General features: G+C 37.5%; 1 protein-coding gene across 1 annotated transcript in view; it reads right to left on the reverse strand.

The window, feature by feature from the left end:
• Nucleotides 1-16434, reverse strand: part of TEX11 (testis expressed 11) — a 345168-nt gene that overhangs the window by 102512 nt on the left and 226222 nt on the right. Inside the window, exon 17 of the mRNA XM_027093589.1 lies at nucleotides 1713-1815. Coding sequence (XP_026949390.1) covers nucleotides 1713-1815 — 103 coding nt within the window. The remainder of the gene's footprint in view (nucleotides 1-1712; nucleotides 1816-16434) is intronic.

Genomic DNA, 16434 nt, shown 5'->3' on the forward strand with positions numbered 1-16434 from the left:
AAAAAAAAAAAAAAAAAAAAAAAAAAAAGTAAAATAATTTTATTTTAATAGAATGTTAAAAGAAAAGCCTTAATAGGAAATCTGCCTAAGTGCCCATCATCGGATGAATGGATAAAGAAGATGTGGCACATATATACAATGGAATATTACTCAGCCATAAAAAGAAACGAAATTGAGCTATTTGTAATGAGGTGGATAGACCTAGAGTCTGTCATACAGAGTGAAGTAAGTCAGAAAGAAAAAGACAAATACCGTATGCTAACACATATATATGGAATTTAAGAAAAAAAATGTCATGAACAACCTAGGGGTAAGACAGGAATAAAGACGCAGACCTACTGGAGAACGGACTTGAGGATATGGAGAGGGGGAAGGGTGAGCTGTGACAGGGCGAGAGAGAGTCATGGACATATACACACTAACAAACGTAAGGTAGATAGCTAGTGGGAAGCAGCCGCATGGCACAGGGATATCGGCTCGGTGCTTTGTGACAGCCTGGAGGGGTGGGATAGGGAGGGTGGGAGGGAGGGAGACGCAAGAGGGAAGACGTATGGGAACATATGTATATGTATAACTGATTCACTTTGTTATAAAGCAGAAACTAACACACCATTGTAAAGCAATTATACCCCAATAAAGATGTTAAAAAAAAAAAAAGGAAATCTGGTTGTGTGGGGTTATTTTTTTTGCCATTTCTACTGGCAAAAGGTTCAAGTTTTTCTATACTTCAGCATAATATATCAAGAAAAACAAATGCCCAGAAGTCTCTAGTGAAAACCCTGATGATGGACATAACAGCAATATTAACCTTGATAAAGAGCTGATTCCAATTTGTTAGTCCTTAATTAACATACAGATATACTTTACTACCGTGGAACATTTCTTTTTCAAAGCAGAATAAATCATCTTTCTTTTTCTTACAGAGTGAATAACAGACTCCACTGCATATTTAGTAGGTATTCACAAATAGTTGCTTAATTGGACTAGTATAAATTCTGTTTGAACCCATTAACTCAAGCTTCTCAATTTCTCTACTTGTGCCCTTCACAAAGGGCAACCAGTCTGAAGCTCAAACAGCTCCAGGATTTGCTCAGCTACCCAGAGCTGAGCAGGAATAATATCACAGCACAGGTAAATCTGTGACCAAGTCAAGATACACGTGTGTGCAGACAACTAGCTAGGAAACTACGCTTAACTTAATGGAAAGGACAAAGCACTAATGGGATAAGGTTCATGTGAGCAACTGTACCACTGTCAACCCTGTGGAGAGAAACTACATTTCAGGGCCAGATCTCTCACCGATAACTTCCCAAATAAGTACAATCAAAAGGTATCCTGGAGACTTCTATTCTCTAATGACAATTCTTAAATGACTGCATTATAATTTCTCCCTGCTCTCACAGTTTTTTAAAGTTAATTTTTAATAGGCTGGTTCAAATGACAAAGTACAAAAAAGTATACAGGAACAAGACTTTCCCCCAGTTCTTGCCCCACATCTGCCTAGTTCCTACTCCTTCAATAGGCAAACCCTGTTCTTTTATTTTTATGCAACCTTCCATAGTTTCTTTTTGTATGGTTGTATCATCTTTACATAGGAAAGCTAGCATATATATTCGACTCCATTGTCTTAAAAGCTATTTTTCTCTATTACGGCCAAAGAGAATTATTCTTTGTGTTAACAGTCAAATATAACTCATAAATAACATTTATACCTCTGTCAGAGTTGCCCTCTAGGATTGCAATCCTGAATACATAAAATTTAGTGAAAATATTTGTAGGATCACGTCGTTCAGCTTCTGTCACCGCCTCTTTAGCCTGAAAAAAGAAATATTGGGTTTCTTTTACAAAGCATATAAGGAAGACTTTACCATATTTTACTAATACTATTAACATAGTCACAATGGCTGAGGGATACTCATAATGAAAAGACATGAATCTGAGAAAAATCTTTGAAGAACTGTTCTATTAAAATGCTATGGAAATACTGAACTCTGCTTCTGAAAATAGGGCACATTATATATGTCAAACCAACCCTCCTACTGAAAACAACCAAAAAATGTTGGATAACGTTTTTTTTTTAATTCCAAAAGCAAGTGACTAGTAAAGCAATTACCAAGCAATATCTAAGGAAAAGTGAGGTCCCAGAGAAGTAAATGGAGAATTAAAGCTACTTTTTTTTTCCTGCTGGGCATTTGTAAACCTAGGCAAATGTTAACTTTAGTTTTAATGTACCTTACTAGGTCAGGAAAATAGACATCAAGGCTCAAGGGATCACACTCTTAGGCTAACGGAAAACCAGAAGTAAACCGACTTTCATCCACATCCTCAGGGGACTGCAATGAAAGATAGATACCTTGGTTCTGAGAAGAATCCAACAAAATGGGGTACGGAAAACCAGTCCCTAAGGTGTAATACAAACAGACTTTCTCATGTATTTACAGCCCCAAATTACATTATATGGGAGGCCAAAAGATGTCAAGCTATGAATTTAGTTTTCATTGGTCCCAAACATAGGAAGAAGCAAATGTAAATCCTCTCTGGGGGAAGACACCTTCATCTTAGGCTTCAAAATATTTCCATAAATAATTTTTCAAGAATCTTGAGTAGAAACATAAAAAAATCAAGCACAGTAGGAAACAAGACACCATAAATGAGAATCAGCAGAAACAGATTCTCAGGATGTAAATAAAAGAAGTATCAAAAACTGCCTATAAAACATCTCTGTTTTCAAAGTTTAAGGAAATAAAAGATATGCTCAAAAAGTATATAACTAGGTTGATATTCAATAGTACATATTGATACAGTTACAGTGGTTGTTTCCAGCTGGTATCCATTCTGACTGATTATTGCCCAAGCCGTATCAGTTGTTGAACACTTTGCACATCACACAAGTTTATAAGAAACAGAAACTATAAAATGTGACCTTGCTGATTTGGGCAAAAAGAACTACTTGAAATGAAAGATACAGTAACCCAAATGGCAACATAATGGATAGGCTTACTAATAGCAATTTATAAGCAGATGAAGAGAAAATTAGTGAACTGAAAGATAAGACATAATAAATACGCAGCTAAAGTGCAGCAGAGAGAGACTACAAACATGGTGGACAGTTAAGTAAGGATTCTATTCTTTTAGGACAATCATTAAAAGAATACAAACAGTAATTAATTTCTACACTAGTAGAAGGGGGAACCAGGAAGTACAAAAAAATGAGGATAGTCTTTTTAAAACAATTGGTGCTGGAACAACTGGACATCCACATGCAAAAAAGAAAAAAAATCTGAGCACAGACCTTAAACCTTTCACAAAAATTAATTCAAAAACAATCGTAAATCTAAATGTAAGACCTCAAACTACAGAACTCTTAGAGGTAACATAGGGGAAAACTACGTGACATTTGGTTTACTGATGACTTTTTAAACAACACTGAAAGCACAATTCATGAAAGAAAAAAGAAGCTGGACTTCATTAAAATTAGAAACTTCTGCTCTGTGAAAGACACTGTTAAGAGAATGAAAAGGCAAGCCACAAAATGGGAGAAAATATTTGCAAAACACATATATGATAAAGGAATTAGGACACACCATTATAAAAATAAATCAAAAAGGAAAAAAGCAAGAGAGGAAGAAAGGAACTAAAAACTCAAACAATTAACAAGATGGGACTAGTAAGCACTTAACTATCAATATTTAAATGTAAATGAACTAAACTATCCAATCAAAGACACAGAGTGGCTGAATGGATAAAAGACAAACAAAAACAAGATCCAACAATGTGCTATCTACAAGAGACTAACTTTAGCTTTAAGGACACACATAAGCTGAAAGTGAAGAGATGGAAAAAGATATTCCATGCAAATGGTAACAAAAAGAGAGCAAGAGTGGCTATAATTATCAGACAAAATAGACTTTACTCAAAATCAGTCACAAGAGACAAAGAAGGACACCATATAGTGACAAAGGGGTCAATTCATCAAGAGGATATCACAACCGTATATACATACACATTCAACACTAGAGCAACTAAATATTTAAAGCAAACATTAACTGAACTGAAGGGAGTAATAGAAATAAATAACAGTAGGGAACATTTCAAAACCCACTTTCAACAATACATAGGTATCCAAACAGAAAATTAATCAATAGTGGACCTAACACTACAGACAAAACTGACCGAATAGACACATACAGAACATTCCATTCAACAGCACCAGAATATATATTCCTCTCACATACACAAGGAACATATTCTAGGATAAATCATATATTGGGCCAGAAAGCAAGCCTTAACAAATTTAAGAAGACTGTAATCATATCAAGTATCTTTTCCCACTGCAATGGCATGAAACTAGAAAAACATAACATGAAGAAAAATGAAAAATTTACAAATGCATGGAAATTAAACAACACACTCCTGAATAATCAACGGATCAAAGAAGAAATCAAAAGGCAAATCAGAAAGTATTTTGAGAACAAAAACAACAAAAAAAATATATCAAAGCTTAGGGAATGCAGCAAAGATAGTTCTAAGAAGGAAGTTTATAGCAATAAATGCCTACATTAAGAAAAGATCTCAAATAAACAACCTAACTTTACTTCTCAAGGAAGTATAAAGAAAAAACTAAGCCCAAATTTAGCAAGAGGGAATTAAAGATTAGAGCAGAAATAAATGAAATAGAGACTAGAAAGATAATAGAAAAAAATTAATGAAACAAAGTTAAACAGACAACCCACTAAGACTGAATCAGGAAGAAACAGAAAATCAGAACAGACCAATAATAAGGAGACTGAATCAGTAATCAAAAACGGCCCAACAAAGAAAATACCAGGACCAGATGGTTTTAGTGGTGATTTATATCAAACATTTGAAGAAGAATTAATGCCAATCTTTCTCAAACTCTTCCAATTGAAGAGGGAACACTCCAAAACTCATATCACGAGGCCAGCATTACCCTGATACCAAAGTCAGATAAAAATACCACAAGAAAAAAGCAACAGGCCAATATCCCTGATGAATATAGATGCAAACATTCTCAACAAAATACTAGCAAACAGAATTCAACAGCCCATTAAAAAGATCATACACCATGATCAAGTGAATTTATTCCTCGGATGCAAGGATGGTTCATACACAAATCAATAAAAATAATGCATTACAGTAAAAGAATGAAAGATAAAAATACTATGATTCTCTCAACAGATACAGATAAAGCATTTGACAAAATTCAACACACTTTCATAATAAAAGCTCTCAAAAAACTGGGTATAAAAGGAGCCTATCTCAAAATAACAAAGGCCATATGACAAAAAAACAGCTAACAACATACTCAGTGGTGAAATGTGAAAGGTTTTCCTCTAAATTCAGGAACAAGACAAGGATGTTCATTCTCACGACTTCTGTTCAACATAGTACTTTTTTTTAGACCTAAGTAATTTATTTTTAATTTTTTTTTTTTTTTTTTTGCGGTACGCAGGCCTCTCACTGTTGTGGCTTCTCCCGTTGCGGAGCATATGCTCCAGATGCGCAGGCTCAGAGGCCATGGCTCACGGGCCTAGCCGCTCCACGGCATGTGGGATCTTCCTGGACCAGGGCACGAACCCGTGTCCCCTGCATCGGCAGGCGGACTCTCAACCACTGCGCCACCAGGGAAGCTCTAAACTTTATTTTTAAGTTCTTTTTATTCAATTTAATTTTTATTTTATATTGGGGTATAGTTGATTTAAGTTCTTTTTATTCAATTTAATTTTTATTTTATATTAGGGTATAGTTGATTTACAATGTGTTGTTAGTTTCAGGTGTACGGCAAAGTGGTTCAATTATACATATACATATATCCATTCTTCTTCAGAGTCTTTTCGCATATAGATGATTAGAGAATATTGAGTAGAGTTCCCTGTGCTATACAGGACGTCCTTGTTGATTATCTATTTTATATATAGTAGTGTGCATATGTTGATCCCAAACTCCTAATTTATACCTCCCTCCACCTTTCCCGTTTGATAACCATAAGTTTGTTTTCAAAGTCTGTGAGTTGGTTTCTGTTTTGTAAATAAGTTCATTTGTATCATCTTTTTAGATTCCACATATAAGTGATCTCATATGATATTTGTCTTTCTCTGTCTTAGTTCACTTAGTATGATTATCTCTAGGTCCATCCATGTTGCTGCATTATGGATGGCGTTATTTCACTCTTTTTATGGCCGAGTAATACTCCACTGTACATATGTACAACACCGTCTTTATCCATTCCTCTGTCAATGGACATTTAGGTTCTTTCCATGTCTTGGCTGTTGTAAATAGTGCTGCAATAAATATTGGGGTGCATGTATCTTTTCAAATTATGGTTTTATCCAGATATATGCCCAGGAGTGGGACTGCTAGACCATATGGTAGTTCTATTTTTAGTTTTTTAAGAAAACTCCATACTGTTCTCCATAGTGGTTGTATCAATTTATATTCCCGCAAAGAGTGTAGGAGTGTTCCCTTTTCTCCACACTCTCTCCAGCATTTATTGTGGTTTTTTTTTTTTTTTTTTTTTTTGCGGTACGTGGGCCTCTCACTGCTGTGGCCTCTCCTGTTGTGGAGCACAGGCTCCAGACGTGCAGGCCCAGCAGCCATGGCTCACAGGCCTAGCTTCTCCACGGCATGTGGGATCCTCCCCGACCGGGGCACAAACCCGTGTCCCCTGCACTGGCAGGCGGACTTGCAACCACTGCGCCACCAGGGAAGCTCATGTTTGTGGCTTTTTGATGATGGCCATTCTGACAGGTGTGAGGAGATACATCACTGTACTACTGATTTGCGTTTCTCTAATAATTAGTGATGCTGAGCATCTTTTCATGTGCTTTTTGGCCATCTGTATGTCTTCTCTGGAGACATGTCTATTTAGGTCTTCAGCCCCTTTTTTGATTGGGTTGTCTGGTTTTTTTTGTTATTGAGCTGCATGAGCTATTTATACATTTTGGAGATTAATCCCCTGTTGGTCACTTTGTTTGCAAATATTTTCTCCCATTCTGTGGTTGTCTTTTCGTTTTGTTGACGGTTTCCTTTAATGTGCAAAAGTTTTTAAGTTTAATTAGGTCCCGTTTATTTTTGTTTTTATTTTCATTACTCTAGGGGTGGATCCAAAAAGATATTGCTGCAATTTATGTCGAAGAGTGTTCTGCCTATGTTTTCCTCTAAGAGTTTTATAGTATCTGCTCTTACATTTAGATCGTTACAGTAAGTCCCCTACACACGAACAAGTTCCACTGCAAGAGCGCGTTCCTAAGTCCAATTTGTTTCTAAGTCCAACAAAGTTAGCCTAGGTACCCAACTAACAAAATCGGCTATATAGTACTGTACTGTAATAGATTTATAATACTTTTCACACAAATAATACATAAAAACAAGCAAACACAAAAAATAAAACATTTTAATCTTATAGTACAGTACCCTGAAAAGTACAGTAGTACACTACAACAGCTGGCATACACGTGCTGGCATCAAGTGAACAGGAAAAAGAGTTACTGACTGGAGGAGGGAGGGGAGGTGGGAGATGGTATAGCTGAAGGATCATCAGCCATAGGTGACGGAGGGCAAGTTGCAATTTCACTCATGCCTGACGCTGATGGCACAGGTTCTGGTTCCTTGCTGGATTCAATTCTATCTACTCTCTTGAAAAAAACAATCCAGTGATGTCTGGGTAGTAGCTCTTTTCTTCTCGTCATATATGACATGGTAGCACTGGATGGCATTCTGAATGGCTGCTGCAACCTTTGGGTATTGCTCTACGTTCGGGTCCTGTGCCTCAAAAACTAACAGTACCTCCTCATATAAAGAAAACCCCCTTGCCATTTCCTGCATCATGAATTTCTTTGGTTCTTCAGTTACTTTTTCTTCCTCTTGTCTCTCCTCATCCTTTCTCTGGGCCTCCAATTCCATCAGGTCTTCATTAGTAAGCTCCTCATGTTGCACAGAAAGGAGTTCAGTGAAGCTGTCCTCTTGCAGATATAGCTCCAGCTTCTTGCTGAGGGTCATGAAGTTGCTGAAGACCTCTTTGTACTCCTCATCCACATTCTCAAATCCACAAAAATCGTGAACAAACTGCGGCCAAAGGTTCTTCCAAACCCCATTCATGGTGACGGCCATAACCTTACGACAAGAAAAGTCAATGTTTTTTACGGCCTTACAGATGTTATAGTCCTTCCAAAATTGTCACAAGATTGTTCCTGACTGATCACTAACCTTTACTGTCTGATGAAAAGTGTGACATAAATGATATTTCTTGAAAGTCGCTATAACTCCCTGGTCCAAAGGTTGGATGAGCAACGTACTCAATAGCATTCAGTGGCAGATGCACTACTTTGACGTTGGGATGAAAGTCATCCATGAATGGGGAGTGGCCTGGAGCACTGTCGAGCAGCAAAAGAATGTTGAATGGGACGTCTTTCTCCAAGCAATATTTCTCTACCTCCAGGATAAAGTGGTGGAAAAACCAGTCATGGAAAATGGCCTGTGTAATCCAGGCTTTGGGGTTACTCTTCCACACAACAGGAAGAGAGCCCTTGGCTATGTTTTTAAGGGCTCTTGGGTTCTCTGAATGATAAACTAAGAAAGGCTTCAGCTTCAGATCATCAGAAGCATTGCCAACAGAGTTAGCCTATCCTTTGCTGCTTTATAGCCGGGCATCAACTTTTCCTTCTTACTGATGTAACTTTGATCTGGCATCCTCTTCCAGTACAGTCCTATCTCATCCACATTAAAACCCTGCTCAGGTAAATACGTGCCTTCATCAATAATTTCTCAAAGCATTTCAGGAAATTCGCAGGCAGCTACCATATCTGCACTCACTGCCTTGCCACTTACTTTTATGTTGTGAAGGTTGGCTCTAGCCTTGAACCGACGAAACCACCCATGGCTGGTGTTAAAAGATGCTCCCTCTGATTCTTCGCCATGTTTCTTTCTCAAGTCTTTTAGGTTTCTCTTGAAGGCTTTTAGCTTTCTCTTGAATCAGCATTAAGCTGAACAGGACTCAACGCTGATGCTGATCCTGCATCCACACACTGAAAAGTTTCTTCATCTCCTCCACCACTTTTACACATTTCTTCGATATTACTGCCGACATCATCGGCACAGTAGACTTCACATGTTCCATGATCTTGTCCTTGTTCTTCAGAATTGTGCCGAAGGCTGAATGACTCATGTTATAAGAATGAGCGACGTCTACCATCTTTTCGCCTCGCTCCACTCTCTCAATTGTTTTCACTTTTGTTTCCATCGTTATTGCTTGGCACTTCTTAGCAGTTATCAGCTACATCACTGCTGCTTTTACACTTGCTTCCAGACATCCTGGGCTTGAAATAAAGACACTGTACTACTGTACTCTATACAGTATAGTACAGTAGAGTACACAAAAGCACAACTTGTAGAGGATACACACATATGACAATGTATGCCAGACACGTGAACTAACTTAATGTGACTGGACATGCAAACGCATGTTCGCATCTTTGAAAGTTGGCAACTTGAAGGTTCATATGTAGGGGACTTACTGTAATCTATTCTGAGTTTATTTTTGTGTGTGGTGTTAGAGAATGTTCTAATTTCATTCTTTTCCATGTAGCTGTACAGTTTTCTCAGCACCACTTATTGAAGAGACTGTCTTTTCTCCATTGTATATTCTTGCCTCCTTTGTCATAGTTTAGGTGACCATAGGCAGGCGAGTTTATTTATGGGCTTTCTATCCTGTACCACTGATCTATATTTCTATTTTTGTGCCAGTACCATATTGTCTTGATTACTGTAGCTTTGTAGTATAGTCTGAAGTCAGGGAGCCTAATTCCTGCAGCTCTGTTTTTCTTTCTCAAGATTGCTTTGGCTATTCAGGGTCTTTTGTGTTTCCATACAAACTGTAAAATTCTTTTGTTCTAGTTCTGGTAAAAAGGCCATTGGTAATTTGATAGGGATTGCACTGAATCTGTAGATTGCTTTGGGTAGTACACTCATTTTCACAATGTTGATTCTTCCAATACAAAAACATGGTATATCTTTCCATCTGGTTCTGTCATCTTTGATTTCTTTTACCAGTCAGTGTCTTATAGTTTTCAGAGGACAGGTCTTTTGCCTCCTTCGGTACATTTATTCCTAGGTATTTTATTCTTTTTGTTCTGATGGTAAACGGGATTGTTTCCTTAATATCTCTTTATGAACTTTCGTTGTTACTGTATAGAAATGCAACAGGTTTCTGTGTATTAATTTTGCATTCTGCAACCTCACTGAATTCATTGATGAGCTCTAGTAGTTTTCCAGTAGCAACTTTAGGATTTTCTATGTATAGTATCATGTCATCTGCATACAGTGATGGTTCTACTTCTTCTTTTCCAATTTGGATTCCTTTTATTTCTTTTCCTTCTCTGACTGCCATGGCTAGGACTTCCAAAACTATGTGGAATAAAAGTGGTGACAGTAGATATCCTTGTCCTGTTCCTGATCTTAGAGGAAATGCTTTCAGCTTTTCACTGTTGAGTATGTTATTAGCTGTGGGTTTTTCATAAAGGCCTTTATTATGTTGAGGTAGGTTCCCTCTATGCCCACTTTCTGGAGAGCTTTTATCAAGAATTGGTGTTGGATTTTGTCAAAAGCTTTTTCTGCATCTATTGAGATGATCATATGCTTTTTATTCTTCAATTTGTTAATGTGGTGTATCACACTGATTTGCAGATATTGAAAAATCCTTGCATCCCTGGAATAAATCTCACTTGAAAGAGGTGTATGATCCTTTTAATGTATTGTTGGATTCAGTTTGCTAGTATTTTGTTGAGTATTTTTGCATCTATGTTCATCAGTGATATTGGCCTATAATTTTCTTTTTTTGTGGTATCTTTGTCTGGTTTTGGTATTAGGATGATGGTGTCCTCAGACAAGGAGTTTGGGAGTGTTCCTTCCTCTGCAATTTTTTGGAATAATTTCATAAGAATAGGTGTTAATTTTTCTCTAAATGTTGAATAGAATTCACCTGTGAAGGCATCTGGTCCTGGATTTTTGTTTGTTGTAAGTTTTAAAATCACAGTTTCAATTTCAGTACTTGTGACTGGTCTGTTCATATTTTCTGTTTCTTCCGGGTTCAGTCTGGGAAGATTGTCCCTTTCTTAGAATTTTTCCATTTCTTCCAGGTTGTCCATTTTATCGGTGTATAGTTGCTTCTACTAGTTGTTTATTATCCGTTGTGTTTCTGTGGTGTCAGTTGTAACTTTTCGTTTTCCACTTCTAATTGTATTGATTTGAGCCCTTTCCCATTGTTTCTTGATGAGTGTGGCTAAAGGTTTATCAATTTTGTTTATCTTCTCAAAGAACCAGATTTTAGTTTCATTGATCTTTGCTACTGTTTTCTTCGTCCCTATTTCATTTCTTTCTGCTCTGATCTTTATGGGTTTTTTTTTCCTTCTACTAACTTTGGGTTTTGTTTGTTCTTCTTTGTCTAGTTGCTTTAGATGTAAGGTTAGGTTGTTTGAGATTTTTCTTGTTTCCTGTGGTAAGACTGTATTGCTATAAACTTCTCTCCTAGAACTGCTTTTGCTGCATCCCAAAGATTTTGGATCGTCATGTTTTCATTTTCACTTGTCTCTAGGTAATTTTTTTAATTTCCTCTTTGATTTCTTCAGTGATCCATTGGTTGTTCCATAACATGTTGTTTAGCTTCCATGTGTTTGTGTTTTTTACAGTTTTTTTTCTTGTAGTTGATTTCTAATCTCATAGTGTTGTGCTCAGAAAAGATGCTTGATATGATTTCAATTTTCTTAAATTCACTGAGGTTTGCTTTGTGGCCCAGCATGTGATCTATCTTGGAGAAGGAGGTCCATGTGCACTTGAGAAGAACGTGTATTCTGCTGCTTTTGGATGGAATATTCTATAAATATGAAATAAGTCCCTCTGGTCTAATGTGTCATTTAAGGTTTGTGTTTCCTTATTGATTTTCTGTCTGGATGATCTGTTCACTGATGTAAGTCTGGTGTTAATGTCCCCCACTATTATTGCATTACTGTTGATTTCTCCTTTTATGGATGTTAACATTTGCCTTATATATTGAGATGTTCCTATATTGGGTGCATATATATTTACGATTGTTATATCTTCTTCTTGGATTGATCTCTTGATCATTATGTAGTGTCCTTCGTTGTCTCCTGTAACAGTCTTTATTTTAAAGTCTATTTTGTCTTATGTGAGTATTGCTACTCCAGCTTTCTTTTGATTTCCATTTCCATGGAATGACTTTTTCCATCCCCTCACTATCAGTCTGTATGTGTCCCTAGATCTGAAGTGGGTCTCTTGCAGACAGCATATATACAGATCTTGTTTTTGTATCCATTCAGCCAGTCTATGTCTTTGGTTGGAGCATTTAATCCATTTACATCTAAGGTAATTATCAATATTATGTTCTTACTGCCATTTTATTAATTGTTCAGAATCTGTTTTTGTAGATATTTTTTCTTCTCTTCCTCTTTTGTTCTCTTCTCTTCTGATTAGATGAGTATATTTAGAGTTCTGTTTAGATTGCTTTCTTTTTTTGTGTATGTATCTACTGTATATTTTTGGTTTGTGGTTACCATGAGGTTTTGATATACCAGTACACACACACACACACACACACACACACACACACACACACACACACAAAGATTGTTTTAAGTTGCTGGTCTCTTAATTTCAAATGCATTTCCAATATCCCTCCTCACAATTGCTGATTTTGATATCATATTTGTGTGTTGATGATTTCCTACCTTTACTGTATGTTTGTTGTTACCAGTGAGCTTTCCCTTTCATAATTTTTTTTTCTAGTTGTGGCACTTTCCTTTCTGCCTAGAGAAGTTCCTTTAGCATTTGCTGTAAAGCTGGTTTGGTGGTGTTGAATTCTCTTAGCTTTTGCTTGTCTATAAAGCTTTTGATGTCTCCATCATATGTGAATGAGAGCATTGCAGGGTAGAGCATTCTTGGTTGTATGTTTGTCTCTTTCATCTCTTTAAATATATCATGCCACTCCCTTTTGGCCTGCAGAGTTTCTGCTGAAAAATCAGCATATAACCATATGAGCATTCCCTTGTATGTTATTTGTTGCTTTTTCCCTTGTTGCTTTTAATATTTCCTATTTGTCTTCAATTTTTGTCAATTTTATTAGTATGTGTCTTGGCATGTTCCTCCTCGGGTTTATCCCGTATGGGACTCTCTGTGCTTCCTGGACTTGAGTGTTTCCTTTCCCGTGTTAGGGAAGTTTTCAGCTATTATCTCTTCAAATAGTTTCTCAGGCTCTTTCTCTCTCTCTTTTCCTTCTGGGAGCCCTATAATGCGAATGTTGGTGTGTTTAGTGTTGCCCCAGAGGTCTCAGACTGTCCTCATTTCTTTTCATTTTTTAAAAATTCTGTTTCACAGCAGTGATTTCCACAAATCTGTCTTCCAGCTCACTCATTCACTCTTCTGCCTCATTTATTCTGCTACTGATTCCTTCTCGTGTATTTTTCATTTCAGTTACTGTATCATTTATCTCTGTGTGTTCTTTGAATCTTATATCTTCTTGGTCTGTGCTGCCATTTTTTTTTAACATCTTTACTGGAGTATAATGGCTTTACAATGTTGTGTTAGTTTCTACTGTATAACAAAATGAATCAGCTGTATGTATACATATATACCCATATTCTCTCCCTCTAGTGTCTTCCTCCTATCCTCCCTATCCCACCCCTCCAGGTGGTCACAAAGCACCGAGCTGATCTCCCTGTGCCACCATTCTTTTTTTGAGATCCTGGATCATCTTTACTCTCATTACTCTGAATATTTTTTCAGGCAGATTGCCCATCTCCACTTCACTTAGTTGTTGTTCTGGGGTTTTGTCTTGTTTCTTCTTCTAGAACATATTCTCTGCCGTCTAATTTTGTCAACTTTCTGTGCTTGCGATCTCCCTTTCTCAGGCTAAAGGTCTGTAGTTCCTCTTACTTCTGGTGTTGCCTGCCATCCACTGAGTGAGTTTGGTCCAGGAGCTTGTGCAGGCTTCCTGGTGGGAGGGACTGGTGCCTGTCCACTGGTAGGTGGAGCTTGGTCTTGTCCCTCTGGTGGGCAGGGCCATGTCAAGGGGTGTGTATAGAGGCGGCTGTGAGCTCAGGATAATTTTAGGCAGCCTGTCTGCTGATGGGTGAAGCTTTATTCCCACTCTGTTGGTTGTTTGGCCTGAGGTGTACCACCACTGGAGCCTGCAGGCTGTTAGGTAGGGCCAGGCCTCGGTGACAAAATGGCGACCTCTGGGAGAGCTCACACCAATAAATATTCCCTGGGGCCTCTTCCACCAGTGTCCCTGCCCCCACAGTGAGCCACAACCGATCCCCGCCTTCCCAGGAGACCCTCCAAGATCCGCAAGTAGGTCTGGCCCAGGCTCCTGTGGAGTCACTGCTTTGCTCTGGATCCCAGCATACATGAAACCTTCTGTGTGCTCTCTCAGAGTGGAGTCTCTGTTTCTCCCAGTCCTGTGCAGCTCCTGCACTTAAGCCCTGCTGGCCTTAAAAGCCAAATGTTCTGGGCACTATTCCTCCCAATGCCAGACCCCCAGGCTGGGGAGCCTGATGTGGGGCTCAGAACTCTCACTCCTCTGGGAGAACCTCTGCAATATAATTATTTCCCAGTTTGTGGGTCGCCCACCCAGTAGGCATGGGATTTGATTATATAGCAACAGTGCCCCTCCTACTATCCCACTGTGGCTTCTTCTTTGTCTTTGGATGTAGAATATGTTTTTTGGTAGGTTTCAGTGTTTCTTGTTGATGGTTCTTCAGCAATTGATTGTGATTTTGATGTTTTCTTGAAAGGAGGTGAGTTTTCAACATAGTACTTTAACTTCTAACCAGAGCAATTAGGCAAAAAAGAAAAAGAAAAGCATCTAAACTGGAAAGGACGAAGAAAAATTGCCTCTGTTTTCAGAGGACAGGATCTTATATATAGAAAACCCTAAAGACTCCACCAAAAAAACTGTTAAAATAAACAAATTCAGTGAGGTTGCAGGATATAAAATCTACATACAAAAATCGGTTGTGTTTCTATATACTAACAATGAATTATGTTGGAGAAATAAAGAAAACAATCCCATTTACAATAGCATTAAAAACAATAAATTTAAAGAAACAAATTTAACAAAGGAGGAGAAATTTCTGTACACTTAAAACTGCAAGAGATTGATAAAAGAAACTGAAGACACCTATAAATGGAAAGATACACATCATGCATGTGAAGAATTAATATTGTTAAATTGTCCATCTATCCAAAGATATCTAGAGATTCAACTCAAATCCTACCAAAATTCCAATGGCATATTTAACAGAAGTAGAAAACAACCATCTTGAAATTCCTGGGGAACCACAAATGACCCAAAAAGTCAATTTTGAGAAAGACAAAGAAAGATAAAGGCATCACTGATTTCAAACTACATTACAAAGCCACAGTAATCAAAACAGTATGGTATTGGTATAAAAACAGACACACAGACCAAAGGAACAGAATTGAGAGCCGATAAATAAACCCAAGCATATATGGTCAATTATTTGATAAGGGAGCCCTCTGTGGGGGAAAATAGTTTTCTTAATAAATGGTGTTCATCACTCCCAAAGTCATTCTATGAGGCCACCATCACCCTGATACAAAAACGAGACAAAGATGTCACAAAAAAGAAAACTACATGCCAGTATCACTGATGAACATAGATGCAAAAATCCTCAACCAAATACTAGCAGACAGAACCCAACAGCACAATAAAAGAATCATACACCATGAGGAAGTGGGGTTTATCCCAGGAATGCAAGCATTCTTCAATATACGCAAATCAATCAATGTGATACACCATATTAACAAACTGAAGGATAAAAAACATGATCATCTCGATAGATGCAGAAAAAGCTTTTGACAAAATTCAACACCCACTTATGATAAAAACTCTCCAGAAAGTAGGCATAGAGAGAACTTACATCAACATAATAAAGGCAATATATGACAAACCCACAGCCAACACTGTTCTCAATGGTGAAAAACTGAAAGCATTTCCTCTAAGACCAGAAACAAGACAAGGTTGTCCACTCTCACCACTATTATTCAACACGGTTTTGGAAGTTTTAGCCACAGCACTCAGAGAAGAAAAAGAAATAAAAGGAACCTAAATCAGAAAAGAAGAAGTAAAGCTGTCACTGTTGGCAGATGACATGATACAATACATAGAGAATCCTAAAGATGCTACCAGAAAACTACTAGAGCTAATCAATGAATTTGGTAAAGTAGCGGGATACAAAAGTAATGCACAGAAATCTCTTGCATTCCTATACACTAAGGATGAAAAATATGAAAGAGAAATTAAGGAAACACTCTCATTTACCATTGCAACAAAAAGAATAAAATACCTAGGAATAAACCTACCTAAGAAGACAAAAGACCTGT

Source organism: Aethalodelphis obliquidens, unplaced genomic scaffold, assembly GCF_003676395.1.
Source record: "Aethalodelphis obliquidens isolate GAN/ISIS:26980383/991018 unplaced genomic scaffold, ASM367639v1 scaffold85, whole genome shotgun sequence".
Lineage (NCBI taxonomy): Eukaryota > Metazoa > Chordata > Mammalia > Artiodactyla > Delphinidae > Aethalodelphis > Aethalodelphis obliquidens.